Source organism: Megalopta genalis, unplaced genomic scaffold (assembly GCF_051020955.1).
Source record: "Megalopta genalis isolate 19385.01 unplaced genomic scaffold, iyMegGena1_principal scaffold0037, whole genome shotgun sequence".
NCBI lineage: Eukaryota > Metazoa > Arthropoda > Insecta > Hymenoptera > Halictidae > Megalopta > Megalopta genalis.
In genome coordinates, this window is record NW_027476106.1 from 214,478 (window position 1) to 232,995 (window position 18,518).

Genomic DNA, 18,518 nt, shown 5'->3' on the forward strand with positions numbered 1-18,518 from the left:
GGCGAAAGAGAGTGAGATTACGAGGAAGATAGAGAGCGCGAGAGGACGCAAGTGAGAGCAGAATGTAACAAAAGCTAATTATTAGTATAATTAAGACGATATCGAGCAATGTTGTTCTTCGTGTATTTTATATATATATATATATATATATATGTATGTACATATATATGTATATGTACATACATATATATCTATACATATATCACAATTTATATTCGACAACAATGGGACGAAACGATGAAAGATAGAGAAGAATGGAACGTACGCGTGAAAATAGGAAAGAAAACGAGAATATGTAATTAAGAAGTTGAGAAAATCCGAGATGGATAGAAGCGGTGAATCGATGTCTAAGTGATACTAGAGTAAAAGAGCGGGTGCACCCTATTTAAGCTAAATTTCACGCAATACTTGTATGGAGTGTTTCAGACTTGTTCGTTGTCGCGACGCTTTCATCGCCCTTTTATTTAAGAGTTCTTTCCGTTACGACCGGGCTCGTCGATTGGAATTTTTTTGTCAATTTCAATTCATTCGTAGAATCGATATTTAGTTGACATTTTAGTTGCTTTTAAACGCTTTAGCTGTCACTGGATTGCCGATTAGACGCCTTAGAATTTTCGAATTTAGGTTTAAGATTTATCATCGTTGATCTCTCTCTCTCTCTCTCTCTCTCTCTCTCTCTCCCACTCTCCCTCCCCCCCCTCTCTCGTAACTGTTTCGCCGTTCGTCTCAATTTTGTGAATATTTTAGGACTTTTCGTACTCAAGGTCGCGCGAAGATCACGGTGTTATTAGAGGTCGTTCGATCCGTCTCGACCTTAATCGTCATGGTACAACGACCGTAATGTATAGTCACGTTTAAAAGAAGGATCGATCACCTTGAAATTTCGATCGAAAGATCCGCGCGGTCTGGTAATCGAGGGATCGATCGATCGGCTCTCGGTAGCCAAAGCGTCGAATAAAAAATTCATTGAATTTCCGCTGGCAACTATCGTTTCGAACGCCGTTTTTATCGCGTGATCGAGGACAAAAGAATTCCGATCTGTGGTAGCTCGAAGCAGGAAGATCTCTTAACGCGATCGCGCCCGTGCTTTCGCCGGTGCTTCTCGGATCCATCGATCGTGACCGATAATTATACGTTGTCGCGTGTATTTCTTTCTCCGTTCTTATCGACGAAGTATCTTTGGCGCGAGCCGCAGCTTCTCTATGTTTCTAAAAGGAACGCGTTACTCGAGCATTCGAGCGTCACGGGGAGGAGGATGCCGCGTTACTTTTCTCCGCGAAGGGATGCCGTCGAGGTTACGAACGCTCCCCGACGAAGCTCCCCGTGTCTTTGCTCGTCGTCCTCGGACCGCGAAACTTTCTGTAAAATCGCTAAAATTCAGCTACCAAAAATCGCGGATAACATTCGATCATTTCGAACGCAACCGCGCTTTATCCACGATCGTTGCAATTATAAAAACTATAATTAATTATAATTCTCGTTAGAGAGCATCGATTAATCCGCGATTTGCGAGTTTCCGATACTTAATTCTTTCGATGAGTCCACCGTAAAGGAACCATCGTGCAACGATACGCGGTATCGAGGTACACGTATCGGGCGATCAGGCTCGTACTCGATCATTTTTCTTCGATCGTTTCCATCGACTTCGCGTTCCCGATAAAATATCTGTGCGAAGAAACGCGAACGGACGAATCGAATAAAAATGTATCGAGCTTCGTTTAGAATTTTTGTTCAAAGATTTCTTTTTGCACGCTGCAAAAACACGAAGGTAAGATCAGTGCCGAGGTCGCAATCGATATAGAAACTTTTACAGCCGTCGCATCGATGTAACGTTGATTACACGATCGAATGAGAGAGGGAGAGCGCGTGCACGAGAGAGTGAGAGAGAGAGAGAGAGAGAGAGAGAGAGAAGCATTACACACATTGTACCATACCACGTGTTAATTATATAATGCGTTCCGATCATATGCATATATATATATATATATATATATATATATATATGTATATGTATGTATATATACACATATATATGTATATGTATATATATATGTATGCGTGTATATATAAAAAGGAAAATAACAGAAAGTAGACCGCTTTTTCTCTGACACATACATATACGTGTACGTGTATATATGTACATGTATACATACATACGCATATACGTAGATACATACGTATACATATATACACGGACGAAAACACACCTTTTTATATGAGAAGCTATTCGTAAAACGTGTGAATTATGGGCAAGCATAAAGGGGCAACAAAAATAAAAGATACATGAACTGTTCTGTGTGTAGTACGATAATAGTTGAATGGAGAGCACGTGGGAAATATTTTACATTTTATTCCAGTAAAGCGTGGCCGATCGAGCTACGATGCGTACGAATCGAACGAAGGATTTGCGGCGGGCTGCAAGCGATTCGAATTTCATAACCGAGATCCGGCGCGCCTCGAACGTCTCGCTGTTCAGCGATTCCGACGATCGATCGCCTTTGTCCCGTTGCGAAGCACGCGTTTCGGTTTACACGCCCGTGGCAATTGGTATATTCGATCGAACGACGATATTATTCGATGTACGTGCGTACGATGCGATTACGCGGCATCTTTGGTTTTCGAAAACTGTAGAACCCTTTGAGAACATTTTCACTCTCGTTTTCGTTTTCGTTTTCGTTCCCGTTCCCGTTCCCGTTCCTGTTCCCGTTCCCGTTCCCGTTCCCGTTCCCGTTCCCGTTCCCGTTCCCGTTCCCGTTCTCGTTCTCGTTTTCGTTGGACCGTGACGAAACTTCCGACAGAGAAAATTCTGAACTAGAAATTAGTTCTTAGACGTTTGCGTCCGCGCGAAGGTTCGCGGTCCGATCGTGCGTTAGATTTCCGTTGTTTCGTGAAGCAAAGGAAGCGAAAAATTGCCAGCGATTTAAGATAAAATAAAATTTCACGATAAAACGATCGATGAAACGACGTTGGACGTCGCGAATGGCCGTGCTTGCGTTCCGCCGCGAATTTGCAATTACATACGTATTTTGTTCCACGGTAATCGAACGGCTAAGGCGAGCGAGAATGATAAATGTGCGTGTTACACGGGATAGAAAGTGTGTTGTAGAAGTGCGGAGAATATTTAATTAAATAAAAACCTAAAATTAGACGAATTGGTTAACGAACGGATTTGTAACTTACCTCGAGAGACGCCCCCGGCGCGACGCGGCGCGGCGGAGAGATCGTCGTTGGATTTTTTCGTAGCACCGTCGTTGCGATTCGTACGATCCACGCCGCTAGATAATTTCATGTACAAAAGACTTTGTTCGATACGCGCGTCCGAAACCGCCGAGACTCTTTCCCGAAGCGTTTTCTTTTTACTATTCGATGCATATCATGTTTTCCATCGTTCGACCGTTCGACCATGTTCACCGTTCAGGAACAGAAGGAACGAGGGCCGATCGGGAACGCGGTCTCTCGAAGTTGCAAATCCGAGAGAGAGAGAGAGAGAGAGAGAGAGAGAGAGAGCTCGAAGTTCGCGGAGAGGTTGGGAATCGAATGAGACTTCGCAGCGACAGAAGCATGCTCGAACGGTAGGCCAACCGTTCCCTTTATTCTCGCATAGCAAATATTTATTATAAAGTTGGACTTTGTCCTGTACTCTACTTCGATCCGACGCAACGCCGGAAACTTACGCAGGCGCTCCTGCGACGCTCGATCAACTTTTATCGAAATATTTCCACAAGATTTTAATAAAATCAGAAGAAAAGTCTTACGGTTATATGTACTTTCTTGAAGAAATCTCTAAAGTATTCGAGTTTCTACGCACGCGCGTGCCTACGTGTTTCCTAAAGTATAGATCGATCGAAACGACGATTTCGTTCCGCTGGAATCGCGTGCTACGATCGCGATGGAAACGCGCGTCGAAGTTTCGCTGTAAAAAATATCGGTCGGAATATAGGCGCGGGTATTTGCGACAGGAAACGAGGAACGTCTTGTTCCGCATAAGTTTCTTCCGCACAAGCGCGAGTCTCGAGGTCTCCTCGAACCCCGAGGACGGTATTTCCGAATCGAATCTACGAGATCGACTCTACGATTTAGCCTGTCCGAGTTCTACGAACGATTTACGAACGATATTCGGTTTTTCTTCGGCGACGCGTCGTCCCATCCGCGCGCGCGCGAGGTGTTTTCTCGAGGTTCGCGATATCACTGTTTCGTCCGATCGCGGACCACTTCGGCCTGGAGCCGAGCAGCCAGCGCTTTTCGCACCTGGAGGACGGACGGTTCCAGGGGTTCCGGCAGGCTCAATTCCTGTTCCCCGTTTATGGTCGCCCGCGCTACCGCGCGGGCCGAGCTGGGCCTCGTCGAGTTCATTTCCAGCCTGTGGCTCCTGGCCTTCTTCTTCAGGGCCACCAGCTTGTCCCTTCGGGCCTTCAGGTAGGCCTGTCTCTTTCCGATCTCCTCCTCCGAGACCTGCAACGATCGCCGATCGAGAAATTTACCGAAATTCGACCGTACGTACCGCGTGGACCGTGCTTCAAAATTGAATTTACTTTTTGTTTCTCGGGTTTCGATTCATCCGGAAACGCCGAACCGGACGGAGCGGTTCCCCTCGTTTTTTCAGGAGTTTTCGGTTCTTCCTCTCCTTCCTCTCCTTCCTCTCCTTCCTCTCCTTCCTCTTCTTCTTCCTCTTCGATCGCGGGCGACGAGGAATCCGTTTCGGGACTCTTTCCTTCCTCCTTTTCTCCCTTTTGCTCGTTCTCTTCGTTTTCGTCGCGTTCTTCTCGAGAAACCTTCAGAGCTTCCTCCAACAGAGCTCTCTCGTTGTTGTACTTCTCCGCGAGGCGTTCGTGCTCCTTGATCAACGACGAGGTCTCCGACGACAAATCTCGATCTTCTTCCGGGTCGTCCTCCAGAGCGTGCTTCCTGCGAACAAAGGTAAACTCGGATCCTTCGCGAGTTCGAAGATTCGCATCGACGTCTCGCGTGCCAGCTCACCGAATGATCTCCTCCATGACCAAAGTGTCGTCGCTCGATCCGTCGGCTTCGTAAACGAACGACGCGGGCGTGAGCCCGTACTTTTGCTCGATCATGTTCAACGCCTGCAGCTGCAGCTCCAAGTTCTTCTGCGTCATCATCCGTTTGAATATCTCGTACTCGTTCGCCGCCCATATTTGCTCGAACAAGTTCTGAAACGCGCCAGCGAAGAAATCGTAGTTCGCGTTTCTTGGAATTTATTTATTCGTTCGTTTATCTACGATATCGATTTATAAAACGGAAGTTGGAATCGAGTTCTCGAAACTCGTTCCGCGAGATACGCGCGTCCAAAGAAATACCGAACGGATCGATCGTCCGTTTTTCGAATAGAAAAACGCGCGCGTATCTCGCGTTATCGCATCGTCCGAATTCGGTCGCGGTCGATCGAAACGACGGACCGTACCTGCTGGAATTGTATCGGCATCTTGGTGTACTTGTTCACCGTGCAAGCGTTTTCGAACTGTTCCGGAGTGATTCCTATGTCCTCCATGAAACAACCCAAGAGCAGATCCACCAGGTTCTTGTACTCCTGATAGTTCCTCCGGTATTCGTCGCTCTCCTCCACGTCCGCTTCGAACACTACGGGAAGTTGCGATCGAATGAGACGCGACTCTTAAATCAGAGACTATCGGCGCGAACGCGACAACGAAGAAGAAGAAGCATTTTTCCGATCTCGATCGTTCCAAAAGACGGAACGAGCATCGGCGAGAAATCGTTGTTTCCGCCCGACCCTCGGTTCGCGTGCTAAAATTCTGCGCGATATTTCTCGATCGCGCGATTTCGATCGACGATCAAATTACGGTCGCCGCGCCGTGGCAAAGATCGGTGCGACGGTGGGAAATCTCGGCTCCCGATCGTTCGATCGGCGCTCGTTCCCAGACGCGAGACGCGAGACGCGAGACGCGAGACGCGAGACGCGAAACACGAAACGACGACAGCTTTCCGTCGGTGATTCTGATCGTCGAGGTGGACGGCGACCGTCGCTTACCGAGAGACTTCTCCTCGATGAAAGTGATCAGAGGCGCCGACCAGATCGGCCCCTGAAGGAATCCGATCAACGAGTCGAACACCCAGGCGCTGTCCTCCTTGTCGTTCATTTTGCACTACCGTGTTACCGAGGCGATCGCAGCTCGCAGCTCGTGGACGCGTTCGTCTTCGTCGTGGCCGTAGTCATAGCGACCGCTGGCAAAACACTTTGGTCGCGGGCTTGCGCGCGGCCGATCCCTTCGTTTCGATCCATTCGTCGATCGTTCGACCGGCAACGGATTTATTTTCTATTCTTTTTACGGAGAACGTTCGAATCCGAGGGGGGAAGCAGAGAGTCGCCTTCGCTTCGCCCGCGTCGTCTTTCTCTGTTCGCTGGCTAACGATCTCTGAATTTATATGATCGACGTAAAAAAAGTACAGTACAGAGAAGAGAAACGAGAGAGAACCTACGACCTATATTAGTTCGCGTCAGGGTGATGGACGCGCGCGCGACTATTTTCGAGCCGCTATCGAGAAAGAGCGAACAACGAATTATCTTATTATTTGTATGGTACAGTATAGTATAGTATAGTATAGTATAGTATAGTATAGTATAGTATATTATAGTATGGTATAGCATAGTAGAGGACTGCGAAACTTTGCGAGTTTTACATTTGCCAACATTTTTACAGAGAAATAACGTCTTATTTCTTCTCGAAGGGGCACGATCCTTACGATTAGAAAGTAGAAAACGCCGATTACGGCAACCCTTATATACAACGCGCGAACCAGGGTCTCTCGCGCGTTCGACGAATATTACGTGCAAGTGCTGTATAGTGGTATATGTACAATTATTGCAAGTCGCGATTGTTTTTTTCCACGAGTTGTATTCCTTGGACGGCAGTGCTCGGGCCCGCTCCGACCCGGAGTATCAAAGTTGTCGCATCGCGAACTATCCGGTTATCCGGTTTACCGTAGTCGCTGTACGCGTAGCACGTATTTAGTCTTTACGTATTTCGCGTTTACGTTTCTTCGTCGTTGTTATTACAGCGGAATAACGGTGACCGCGGAAACGCCGAGAACGCGCGAACCGTGGCGCGTTAAAAATCTGTTCGGCTTCGTCGTAGTCTCTCGACATCGTTAGAAATTCCGTCGTCGTTCGGAGAGTATCCGTGCCGCGATCGGTGCGATCGATGCGATCGGTGCGAACGGTGCGAACGGTGCGCCAAAGTTAGAGAGCGATCGCTAACGGATCCCATAGAGAAGCGTGCACCTTGAAAGCGTCTCGCGGGTGGAAAATAAATCCGCGACCGTGGACGACGGTCGGCGAGCCGCTCGAAAGGTCGTTCGATCGCAGCGGCGGGGGTAACGTCGTGTTCTCTCGTCGGTAATTAAATCCTACAATTGGAAATTGTGTTGGGAATGGTTCAAGGTGTTCGTTGACATCGTGTGCGCCGGATGGGAGGGCGCGGGGGTGTAGAGGCTGTGATGAGAATGGGATTTCGCTCTGGACAGCTCGCTGTAGCGGTCCTGTTCCGGCGGCGCTACCAGCAGCACCGGTCTCAACGACAACGACTTCCGGGATCCTGCGACGCTCTGCGCCTCGTTCACGTATCCCGGATTCACCTCGCCTGCGAAAAGATCGAACGAATCGTGAAAAGCGCGAAGGAGGCGTCGGTACCGGCGCGAAGCCGCGCGAGATACTCCACCTTTGTAGAGGGAGCCGTTGTTGAAGGGCTCGGGCTGCAACCTGACGTGCCTCGACGCCAAAATGAAAGCGAGCGCTGCCAAGGTAGCGGCGTCCAGTGCCGCGATCGCGGCCAACGGTATCGCCCATCTAACGGCGCAAGCCCCTGGATTGTATCTGCCGAACAAACGTTAACGATTGGATCGTATCCGCCGAACGAACGTCCGACAAACGCGTCGAGTCCGCGTCCGTTCGAACGGACGGCATCCGAACAGCGTTCCCCCTCCCTCGGTTCTTTCCGTGGCACGAATCGAAAGATTTCCGCTAACGTATATTCGGATTCGCGAACGAACTTTCCGCGAAGCGGAGCTGAATCGAATTCGATCGTTCGTTACCTGGACGCGGCTGCGCCGCAGACGGCTCGTATTATCGGCGAATCCCAGCCGAGCGGATAAACGCAGACTCCGATCGCCATGGATATCGCTGAAACATGCGAGGACAACAAATATATTCGAGACACATCGGTGTTCGTCGCGCGAGTTGTTCCGCAAATATTCCGATAGGTGGATCGGAGCGACTCGCTTCGAGACCGCGACGCCCCGCCGTCGAAAGCGAACGAACGCGCAACGACGCGCTGGCATTTCGAACGATCACCTTGCTCGCGGATGTTGCGGAGGTCAACGGTGAAAGGTAGCGGGTGCTCCTGGCTTTTCTTTCCCGCGCTTACCGTCCTTTCGCTCGTCGTCGAGCAAAGGTAACGATTTTCTCTCGGAACGTTCTTCTTCTCTCATACCTGCGAAACGAGGCTCGGGCCCGTTTCGATCCAAAATAGAGTGGAACGCGTTTCTCCACTCGTACGAGTGGATCGATCCGACGCGCGGAAGGATTTACTATTCTACGCGTACGATGGACGATCGGCGATAGCCCGGCGCGCCCAGCGCTCTAACCGATTCTAACCTAATTCTCGCTATAAAATGTGACAAGAAAATCGAAGAAATTGAGAAGCCTCGCCTCGTCTCGTCGCGTCGACGATAACGCAGCCGCGGAAACGAGTCGCGAACCGTTCTCCTCTTACGATTAAGCAAAATCGCTTCGCGTTCCGAGCCACCGACTTTCACTGTCGGCGTATCGCGTACAAACGGGTCGGAATCGTTGGTCGTTCAACGATCGACGATCAACGACCGATCGCCTCTCGGAACTTTCGTCGCGTTTACGTTCACGTTTTCTACCGGTCGAGACGGATCGCCTGTCGTCGTCGATGCGATAGGAAGATACGCTGAACGCATTCGCGAACACAAATTTCTGGCAAGCGCTCGATCGATCCGCGACGACCAAGATTCGAAGGTCGGCCCAACGCGACACGGTGTTGCAAAAGTCATCGAAGTTGGAGAGTCGTCCAAGTCCGGAAACTGAAACGACGACAGCTTCCGTCGGGCTGTCCAGTTCCGCGTCGTCCGGGAACCGGGGAAACAGCGAGTGCGCCGAGGCGCGAACGTTACGCGTACAACTCCTCGCAGGACGAATCGAGCGTGTCAATGTTCGTCAACTGGGTCAACGGTGCGCGCGCGCGCGCCGACCAACGACGCTTCGTAGACGACCGTAGCCTCGTTCGCCGATGCGTTTACGAGCCGTTGCGTTGTACCGTTCCTCGACATTGACTACGATCGTGTCGCGACCGTGACGAACTACGCGCGCGTTCGTACGCCGAATATCGTAGTCGAAACGATCGTGGAACTGTGATTTAATCGCGATCGACGGTGCGTCTCCGCGGATCGCGAGTAACCCGCGACAAACGACGAGCGACCAACGACGCAACGGCGACCAGCGATGAAAGAGGTTATGTCGCAACGAGAGCATGGCACGGAGGGACCGGTTGCGTCACTTCCTGACCGGGTCGCGAGTCGGCGCATCGTTCGCATCGTTCGCATCGTTCGCGTCGCCTGCAATTTTCAGCTGCGCCGCGCGCGTTGATAACGCGTTACGCGAAAATTACCGCAACAACCGGAGAGAACGGGCTGGCCGGCGGGGCGGGGCGAGGCATGGCGCGGCGCTGTCCGACGCGACGCGGCGTTACACGTACTTTCTAAAACGATGCTAAACAAGACCGTCGAGTCTCTCTGCCTTTGGTCGGATGCAGTCCGGCGGTTATGCAACCGCGACTATTACGTTGCACCCGATTCTTTCTTTTCACCGTCTTTGACCCCTCCTTCCCTACAGATATTTATCAACGTTTAACGGTAAGAGAGAACTCGAGAAATCGCGAAACGAGACGGTTCTTGTCGAGAAGCTCGTTTAATTTTTCTCAGTCGAACACGAGCGATATCGCAACGGTGTCCGGATGTCCGATAGTTTCGCTGAAAAATCTTTTGAAAATTTAAGCAATCGCGAAACGAAAAATGAACGGGATCGGTGATCGGCGTATTATACGCTTCCCTCAAAAAGTATCGGAACACTCGCAGAAATACCTGGAATACCTAGACGGAATTAGAAATTACAATTTATGCTAAATCAGCGGGGGTCTCCTAATATGCGTGTACCTATAGCGTCCAGTGCCCAGCGTCCAGTTTCGACGAAGGTCGTAGTGTTAAATTGAGAAACGCGAAGAAACGCGAAGAAACGCGAAGAAACGCGAAGAAACGCCGAAAGGTCCGATCGACGGTAGTAAGGTTTGCGAGCATTACCTGACACGACCTGCATCCAGGCGCAGAGGTAGAACACGGTGGTGCTTTGGCAGAAGAAGAACAGAAGCATCGCGCAAATCGTCAACAATGCTATCACGACAGCGACGCCTACCAGAATCGTGCTCGCCCTGAACGGGACGTTCACGATCGTCGATAGATCGTCCAGTCTTCCGATGCACTCCTCTCCGAGTTCACCTGAGAAACAGACAAACGTTTCCGTCGCTGGCAACGAGAAAGGGAAACCGTCGCGCGTTTCGGTTCGCCTCCGAACGCTTCTCGCGTCGTTAGAAAAATCGTTTCGGATCTTTACCGTTGCCGCCGTAGCTGCACCGGGTCCAAAGACCGAACCTGCCGGGGTTCTCGTGTTCCAGGTCGCCGAGCCATTCCGGCGTGACGAAAGCCACGACGCCGATTATGGCGTAGCATATGGTGAATATGCCCCATAGGACGCCGATCGCCTTCGAATTGCGAATGTAATTCGTCGCGTACATGTGAGAGGACTCCACGTACTCTATCTTCGAGCCCATTCTATCGAAAACAAAACGAGAAACATTTGATTGCGAGCGTTGATAAGGTCGCGATCGAGAGTCGTTCGAGATCGATCGATTTCGCGAACCGACGACTCGAGCCACCCGATCCTTATTTTACGTCGACGAAACGATAAATCAGATTTCGCAAGACCCGGTTACGACGGGCCCAGGATTCGTTTACGAAAGATTCGATCGCAACGGGACGATGTTTCTCGATTTTCCGATTACCAAAAGTCTCGACCACCGTCTCTTCCGACAACGAGAAGAAACTGACCAGAAAATAGCACGTATCCGCGCGCGTATACACGCGCAACGAAAGCAATTTTTACGAAGCTACCGAGAGAAAAATATTCTTCGTTTTTCTCGAAATCGTGGATAGTTGGACCGCGACTCGTTGTACCGAATCAAAATTGTTCGCATCGATCGTAAGAAAAGGGAGAAGCGGCTTTCGATTCTTACGTGGAAGATTACGCTCGCCAGGTCCGTGACATTTATGCGCGAGGTGACGAGAAGGTTCACCGGTGATCGGTTCCTTTCCTTCGTTTCAAACGCGACGAAACACCGATATTTCACGCTTACTATTATTATTATTATTATTATTATTATTATTATTATTATTATTATTATTATTATTATTATTATTATTATTATTATTATTACTGCTAGATCTTTAGGCGCGGACCCTTACGTAATATTAAACATCCAGGTTCGAAATTTTCAAGTTCCGTGTCACGCAAACGTTTATTTTCTTCGAGAAAGTGTTATCGACGTGTCTGTCGCGTCGCATCGCATCGTTCGTCGAGTCGCGAAGAAAATATCGTTTCTCTCGAATTAACCGCGCGATCGAAATTTTATGTAAAACGTGAATTTTCGATCGAGCGAACGAGACCGTGTCGTGACACTTTTTCGATCGTGTTACGCGCTTGTAAACAGCCGCGGTCTAATCGTTATCTATTCATTATACGGAACGAACTCGTTAGAAAGTCAGAAACGCGCGACCAAACTTATGTTTCGCGTAAAACGTACTCGCGACCTACTAAATATTTGTACACCTGCGCGGTCTCTCGATAGCGTAAATCGGATTTTTGGACTACATTCGTATTCGTCGACTTTCTCTTTCCTCCGTGATTCGGGAGGAATCTAGATATTGTCTACGCGTCTCGCGATTTCGCTCGCGACGCTGCCGAAATCGCCGAAAGTTTCCGACGACGCTTTCGGTATCCGAGGGTTATCGTACCGGGCAAACCCGACTCTACGAAAACGCGTCGCAAACGATCCGCGCTATTCGAATCACCGGAAGTCGCGCGAGACACGCTCGGATCGAATCGGCATCATCGACGACGCCGCGACGCCGATCGACCGATCGCGGGACGTACCTGAGTCCAGAGTCTACCGAGGAACACGAGTCGCTGGAATTTCCGACGATTTCCTGGATCCTGAAGAGACTTTTTCGAACGTTTGAGAATCACTGCGCGATCGCTAACGAAGGTTAAATCCAGGCGGCAGGCGCGCACCTCCTCTCTCTCTCTCTCTCTCTCGCGGTATCCGTTTCAACTTTGAGACACCGTCGAAACCATCGACGCGACGCCGCGACGGCTGTCCGATATCCACCGTTCGCCGGGAACTTCGTGGACGCGCTCGGGCCGAAGGGTTGTTGCACCGTTGGTTGCACCGAGGGTTGCACCGAGGTGCCCGGAAACCGCGACAGATGTTGCCTCGTCGATCGGTCGCATCTGGTTGCACGGCGGCGCGAGTTTACGCGGCTGATCTCGCCTCGACGGAGTAGAAAATACGCGTTCGAGCGGACGTGGACGGCGAGAGCGCGAGGCCACGGTTGTTGCGCGCACGGCGTACACCTCAAGATGGCTGTCTCTATCCCAGGCCCGGGTCTCCCCGAGCACGCAGGTAAGGGAACCGAGCGGGCCCGAACGGCGGTCGAGACCGAAGAGAGCGACGGAGACTCTGAATGGGGCCTCTCTTACGGGGCCTCGAACGGTAGGAGAGCCGGAGAGCCGGACAGCCGGAGAGAAAGGCGACGAACGCGGACGGCAGACGCCGCGGCGAGGCGCGACGGGGGGATCCGATCCGTGTGGCGGTTCGCGCTGGCCTCGGGACCCTGCCCATCCATCGTTCGAACGATTCTAAAGTCGCTTCGTCGGAATCGACTGTTCGCGATACAGACCGATTCTCGAGTTTTGGAGATCCTCGCTTCTTGCCATTGTAGGAAGAAGAAATGTACAGCGTTTCGAATGCTCGAATTCAGCGCGAAGAACTAAACCGATCGAGCCGTCGCTAGTCGTTGCGAAGCCCGACCAGTTCCAGCTTTTTTTATCTGTCCGCGTTCGCGTTTCTTTAATAAACCTCTTAGGTTTTTGTTGCACGAACTTTGAAGAAGCGTCAACGAGGCAGCAGGTTTATGAGAAAAATTGGATCGTCCTGTTCCCAGAAAATTGCCAGAGGCGGAGAACGACTCGTTGTACATAATCTGATCTCACCGATTCAATTGTTAACGAGATTACCTGTGAATCTAACCCGTTCGTATGATACCAACTTCGAGCGGCTTTTCTTCGAAAAGTAATTCGCTGTAATACGTCGTCGTGGCTAAATTCCATGGGGCGCTATCGTTGATGTTTGCAACGGCCACGTTTTTCTTCTTTCTTTTTTTTTATCGTGCATTACAATCGTTGCGAACGAATAAATATTCTTCCGATCGATCCAAAGGTAAGCATACGCGCACGTATGCGCGTAGTTGGGAAATATTGAATGTCGAACCGTTCGCCTACTGCACACCTACACGGAAATCCTACAGGTTCCGCAGACTCTCTGTAGTAACCTGTTCTTTAGGTGGGGCAGTGTTGCGCATACTTTTCTGGTGACGCGTTAACAATGCTGACTGCATGCTGCAACTTTTATCGCAATCCGTTTAGTCCGTGCGATTCGTTGAACTTTCGAATTCTCATTGATTTCATTGGAACGTCGATAAAGTTGCTGCAATCATCGTGGTCGTTGTAATCCTTGAATCGAAGATTCCTTAAGCCGCTTCGATCGGAGCGCTGAACGCGCGAAACGAGCTATTATTTCGAGCTTCATCGGCCGTTCGTATAATCCGATCGTTTAGACGACAGCCAGCGTTTTTATATTCCTGTCGAAAACGTGCAACTTTCCTCGCTCCGATTTCGACGATTTTGAAAGTCGAGCGACCACCGATTCGACTCGCGCGTAACTCGTTATTTTACATATTTTCTATTATCGTATCGCCGATGCGTCTCCGAGATTCCTGGCAACGTACCTGCCATCGTCGTTTCCCGCACATTTCGGTTCGAATTATTCATCTATCGAGCAAACGATCGCTTTCCAACGACCGAACAGCAATAATCCGTGCGGTTGCAAAACACCCGAAATTGTTGGGCAACGGTGACCGACGGAGGAGAGCTTTCGAAGTAAGGTTAAAATACCAAGTTATGGTAAAATACGAATCGAGAGAAACATTTTCGATTTTCACAGACGAGGTATGTTCTATAGGATAGAATCAACGTTTTATAACCATTCGATCCGTTCGATTCTTTCGATCGTGCTGTCAGAGGTTAGATTTCCGGAAGAGACCTGTCGCCGATCAAGACGACGTTTGGAGGGAGGGACACCAAATGTGCGTATAGCATTTAGTAACTTAGTCACGATATTAATGAAAACCATACCGAGCCTACTTAACCTTGCTACAATAAATCCTGAGTATACCTACGCGTCCATGGCGGCGCGCAGGATATCGGCTCTTCACCCCTGCCCTCCCCCCCCCCCCAACCCCCCCAATACTGTACGAGCGAACTTTTGTAGATGTCTTCTTGATTTCAGGGATTTCAGAGATATTTAATGTTGTTGAACGCGAGAATCGTTCGAGTGGCTGGACGATTAGTTCGCTTTGCTCGCTCGAAAAATAATATAACCTCGGACCAAGCGTTTGGACACCCTGTAGATATTGAAATTGGTAACGCTCCTACTTTATCGACTGCTGGACTTGAAATGACAGGCGACGCGACGCGACGCGGCACGCGGTTGAACCTGCCAACGAAGCTACATCTATTTCATAGGGACAGTAACGTCTAGATAAGCGTCGTTCGATGCGTTAGCGACGTCCGTACATGTTCCTTTCGCTGTGCAGCATTTTGTGAATACGTATCTCGAAAACTATCGAAAGCCCGAAGCTGATATTTTACATTTGGGATCCTCTCCCCCTCTCTTATACACCCTTCGAACAATGACATCCGAATCGACGAGTGGTTTCTTTCGGAAGTATGTACAGTCCTGTTATGCACAGATGCGAGCATTTTTGAATGTTCACAAAAGAATTGTAAATCTATAGAAATAACTCGTGGACTTTTGAAATGTTCTGGACGTGCAAGGATTTCTTGTACGTAATGTATACAATAATAATTTACCTACCTATACTAGATACGCGATCTAAGGTCTAACGCGTCTACGTCATTGGCGGCATTGGTGCCGATGGTGGCGCCCCTATACGCCCATGTCGCATCCGGTGCTCGGTGTTCGCTCTCGCTTTCGACTCTCTAACTCTCGACTCTCGGGTGCTCTGGTCTGGCATTTGGCATCTGTCATATTGGTTGATACTGGCTTCTAGATCTCCGGACCAGATTGCTCCAGGCCACTGCAGCCCATTCTGAACAACTCTGAATCTGAATCTGAATCTGAACCTGAATCTGAACCTGAATCTGAATCCTGAGCAGACGTCACGGTCGGATTCGCAGCCGACGATTAGTTAATCTCTGGTGTAATCCAGATTCGCGGATTCGAAAATCTACAAACAATCCGACACTAATGGGGAGAGTGTTCGAATCGTTCGGTCGCGAGGATTTGAAAATCTGCATTAGGAAAAATTACTGGTCGTACCGCGACGATGTTTCTGTGACTGCATGAATGGTAAACAATGTGAAGTATGTACATGAATGTATTAAACGCGATATTAAATTTGATCGTTCCTTCGCGCGTACCCAGTTAAAAATGTTTGTTTATAGTTGACAATTGTCCGGATTACAATAAACATGATGGATTACGAATTTAAAATGAAGACTCAGAAAGATCGAACCAAGGTGGAAGATCTTTTCGAATTCGAAGGATGTAAAGTTGGAAGGGGCACTTACGGGCACGTCTACAAAGCCCGTAGGAAGGAAGGGTTAGCGAGCTTTTCTAACCTATCTTGTAACACTTCCACAGCATTTTATTCGGTTTTCTCGCGTCTTATTCCGCTGGTCGAAGGTTCGATCGAACGTTACGTTTTGCGACAAGAAGATGCCAGATTTCGTTGTAATATTCTATTCGACCGTTTCCGCGTTCGTTCGTATCTCAGCAGAGTACGGAACGCTTTTCAACGATGCGTTTTCTATTTCTTCAGTGTACCGGACGGCGAATTAAAATCTCGACCGGATACAAAGGATTTCGGTTTAAAACAAATCGAAGGCACGGGCTTGTCGATGTCCGCTTGCCGTGAAATTGCCGTAAGTATTTTTCATAATCTTGGCAGTTCGACGTCGAGAGCAAGTATTCGTTTACAACGCGATTCTCTTTGCAGCTACTCAGAGAACTGAAACACGTCAATGTGATCACATTGATTAGAGTTTTTCTCTCTCACAATGACCGCAAAGTTTGGTTGTTATTCGATTTCGCGGAACACGATCTATGGGTACGTCTATATATATTTCTACGTAAAAAATTGTTTCGTTCGAGCAAACGCGTCTATAATAATTTGATTCGAATTCGTAGCACATAATAAAGTTTCATAGAGCGGCGAAAGCGAATAAAAAACCTGTTATGGTACCAAAGGGTATGGTCAAGTCTTTGCTGTATCAGATTTTAGACGGTATTCATTACTTACATTCCAACTGGGTGCTTCATAGAGATTTGGTAATTATGAAATTGTACAGGCACGGTTCGGCGACACCGAGGTTTTCGAAATTGCTACAAATATTAATCTTACGTTAGAAACCAGCAAATATTTTGGTAATGGGAGAAGGCAACGAAAGGGGACGCGTGAAAATTGCGGACATGGGGTTTGCCAGACTATTCAACGCTCCTCTGAAACCGCTGGCAGATCTGGATCCTGTCGTAGTGACATTTTGGTACAGAGCTCCGGAGTTGCTGTTGGGAGCTAGGCACTATACGAAAGCTATCGGTACAGAGAATTCGGAATAGAACGATATCGTATAGCCGTTTTTATTAGCTTTGTAAATATAACCTTTGACTTTTTAGACATTTGGGCTATCGGATGTATATTCGCGGAACTTTTGACGTCGGAGCCCATATTTCATTGCAGACAGGAAGATATTAAAACCAGCAACCCGTATCATCACGATCAGCTGGATAGGTACAGGATATATGTATACCGTTGATCGTTACGCGAGCAAACGTTAATCCTTCGGTGATAAGAAAATATTGAAATTGATTAATACGCAGGATATTCAACGTGATGGGATTCCCTCTGGAAAAGGATTGGGAAGATATCAAAAAAATGCCGGAACATCCAACGTTATTGAAAGATTTTAAAAGATCCAAGTGAGTACCGTGGTTACGGGAGAGGTTCGGAAGGTGGTACGGGCTTAGATGATTTCGATGGTCGACATTGAACGCGAACGTTTTTTTTTTGTCTCGCAGTTACGCAAATTGCTCTCTGACAAAGTACATGGATCGGCATAAAATTAAACCCGACAGCAAGGCGTTTAATCTGGTACGACGAAAGCAAGCATTATCCTCCTCCTCCTCCTCCTCCTTCTCCTCCTCCTCCTCCTCCTTTCTACGGGCAACGACGTTACGTATTTGTTGTTTCAGCTTCAAAAATTGTTAATGATGGATCCGAATAAGCGAATCACGTCCGAGCATTCTATGCAGGACGCTTACTTCCAGGAAGAACCGTTGCCAACGCAGGAGTAGGTGTCTCGATTTTTCGACGCGCGACGCGTAATCGCGTTCAGCGTTCTCGTTCGTCCGTCTAATATTTGCTCCGTCGTTGCAGCATATTTGCCGGATGTCCTATTCCGTATCCGAAGAGAGAGTTTCTAACGGACGACGATACAGAGGAAAAGACTGAAAACAAGGCGCGACAGAATCAACAGCAAACGGTAAGGTTATTCGTTCGAACGAGAATCGTTCCCGAACGGGTTTTCTCTGAAATGTTCGATGAAATCGCAGCAGCAGAATCAACAGCAACAAGGAAACGGCGACCACAACCACGGGCAGAACGCGAAACGAGTTCGATTGAACGGCCCGCACGGAGCTCCGGAGTTTCATCAGCATCCAAGCCACGCGATGACCCATCAACAACCACCGGGAATGGTTTATTCCACTGCCCAGCCAACCCAGCCGTCGAACTTTCATCAACGTTTTTGAACGGTCTCCGGATAACGAAACGAAACGATTCGTTCGGTCGGTAGTTCGTTAATTTAATCGATCAACTGTATTCAACAAATACGAACATCAACGATTCCTGTATATTCCATTACAGTAGAATAGTAAAATTTTATTTATATATACATATACAGACATGCGTAATTCCTGCGTACTCTCTCGTCGAATAGATTTCGTCGCGTTGTTAATTTTCTGAAAAGAAAGATGCAAGGGCCGAGAACGCTTTTC

At 48.8% G+C, this 18,518-nt stretch overlaps 3 protein-coding genes across 4 annotated transcripts; 1 reads left to right on the forward strand and 2 right to left on the reverse strand.

Annotated features, from left to right (window-relative positions):
* Nucleotides 1-3,552: 3,552 nt before the first annotated feature.
* Nucleotides 3,553-6,384, reverse strand: LOC117221406 (cilia- and flagella-associated protein 36). Its single transcript, XM_033472350.2, has 5 exons — nt 6,005-6,384; nt 5,420-5,595; nt 4,978-5,168; nt 4,533-4,905; nt 3,553-4,452 (listed from the first exon to the last, which is right to left on the reverse strand). Exons 1-5 carry the CDS (start codon nt 6,111-6,113, stop codon nt 4,186-4,188), a joined length of 1,116 nt encoding a protein of 371 aa, XP_033328241.2. The 5' UTR covers nt 6,114-6,384; the 3' UTR covers nt 3,553-4,185.
* Nucleotides 6,385-6,525: 141 nt separating this feature from the next.
* On the reverse strand, nt 6,526-12,398 carry Lhfpl (LHFPL tetraspan subfamily member 5 protein). The gene is made up of 6 exons (XM_033472354.2): nt 12,257-12,398; nt 10,661-10,878; nt 10,351-10,545; nt 8,065-8,152; nt 7,692-7,846; nt 6,526-7,613 (listed from the first exon to the last, which is right to left on the reverse strand). The coding sequence occupies exons 2-6, from the start codon at nt 10,875-10,877 to the stop codon at nt 7,381-7,383; spliced, it is 888 nt and encodes a 295-aa protein (XP_033328245.1). The 5' UTR covers nt 10,878; nt 12,257-12,398; the 3' UTR covers nt 6,526-7,380.
* Nucleotides 12,399-12,648: 250 nt separating this feature from the next.
* Cdk8 (cyclin-dependent kinase 8) lies at nt 12,649-18,419 on the forward strand. Of its 2 annotated transcripts, XM_033472346.2 has the most exons (13): nt 12,649-12,785; nt 15,514-15,826; nt 15,908-16,065; nt 16,285-16,387; nt 16,462-16,572; nt 16,653-16,793; nt 16,872-17,061; nt 17,139-17,253; nt 17,343-17,441; nt 17,541-17,613; nt 17,715-17,812; nt 17,899-18,004; nt 18,075-18,419. In XM_033472346.2, exons 2-13 carry the CDS (start codon nt 15,806-15,808, stop codon nt 18,270-18,272), a joined length of 1,413 nt encoding a protein of 470 aa, XP_033328237.1. In that variant the 5' UTR covers nt 12,649-12,785; nt 15,514-15,805; the 3' UTR covers nt 18,273-18,419. The 2 variants fall into 2 exon arrangements, with proteins under 2 accessions (XP_033328237.1, XP_033328238.1); XM_033472347.2 differs by lacking the exon at nt 12,649-12,785 and having other exon boundaries at nt 18,078-18,419.
* The last annotated feature ends 99 nt before the right edge of the window (nt 18,420-18,518 follow it).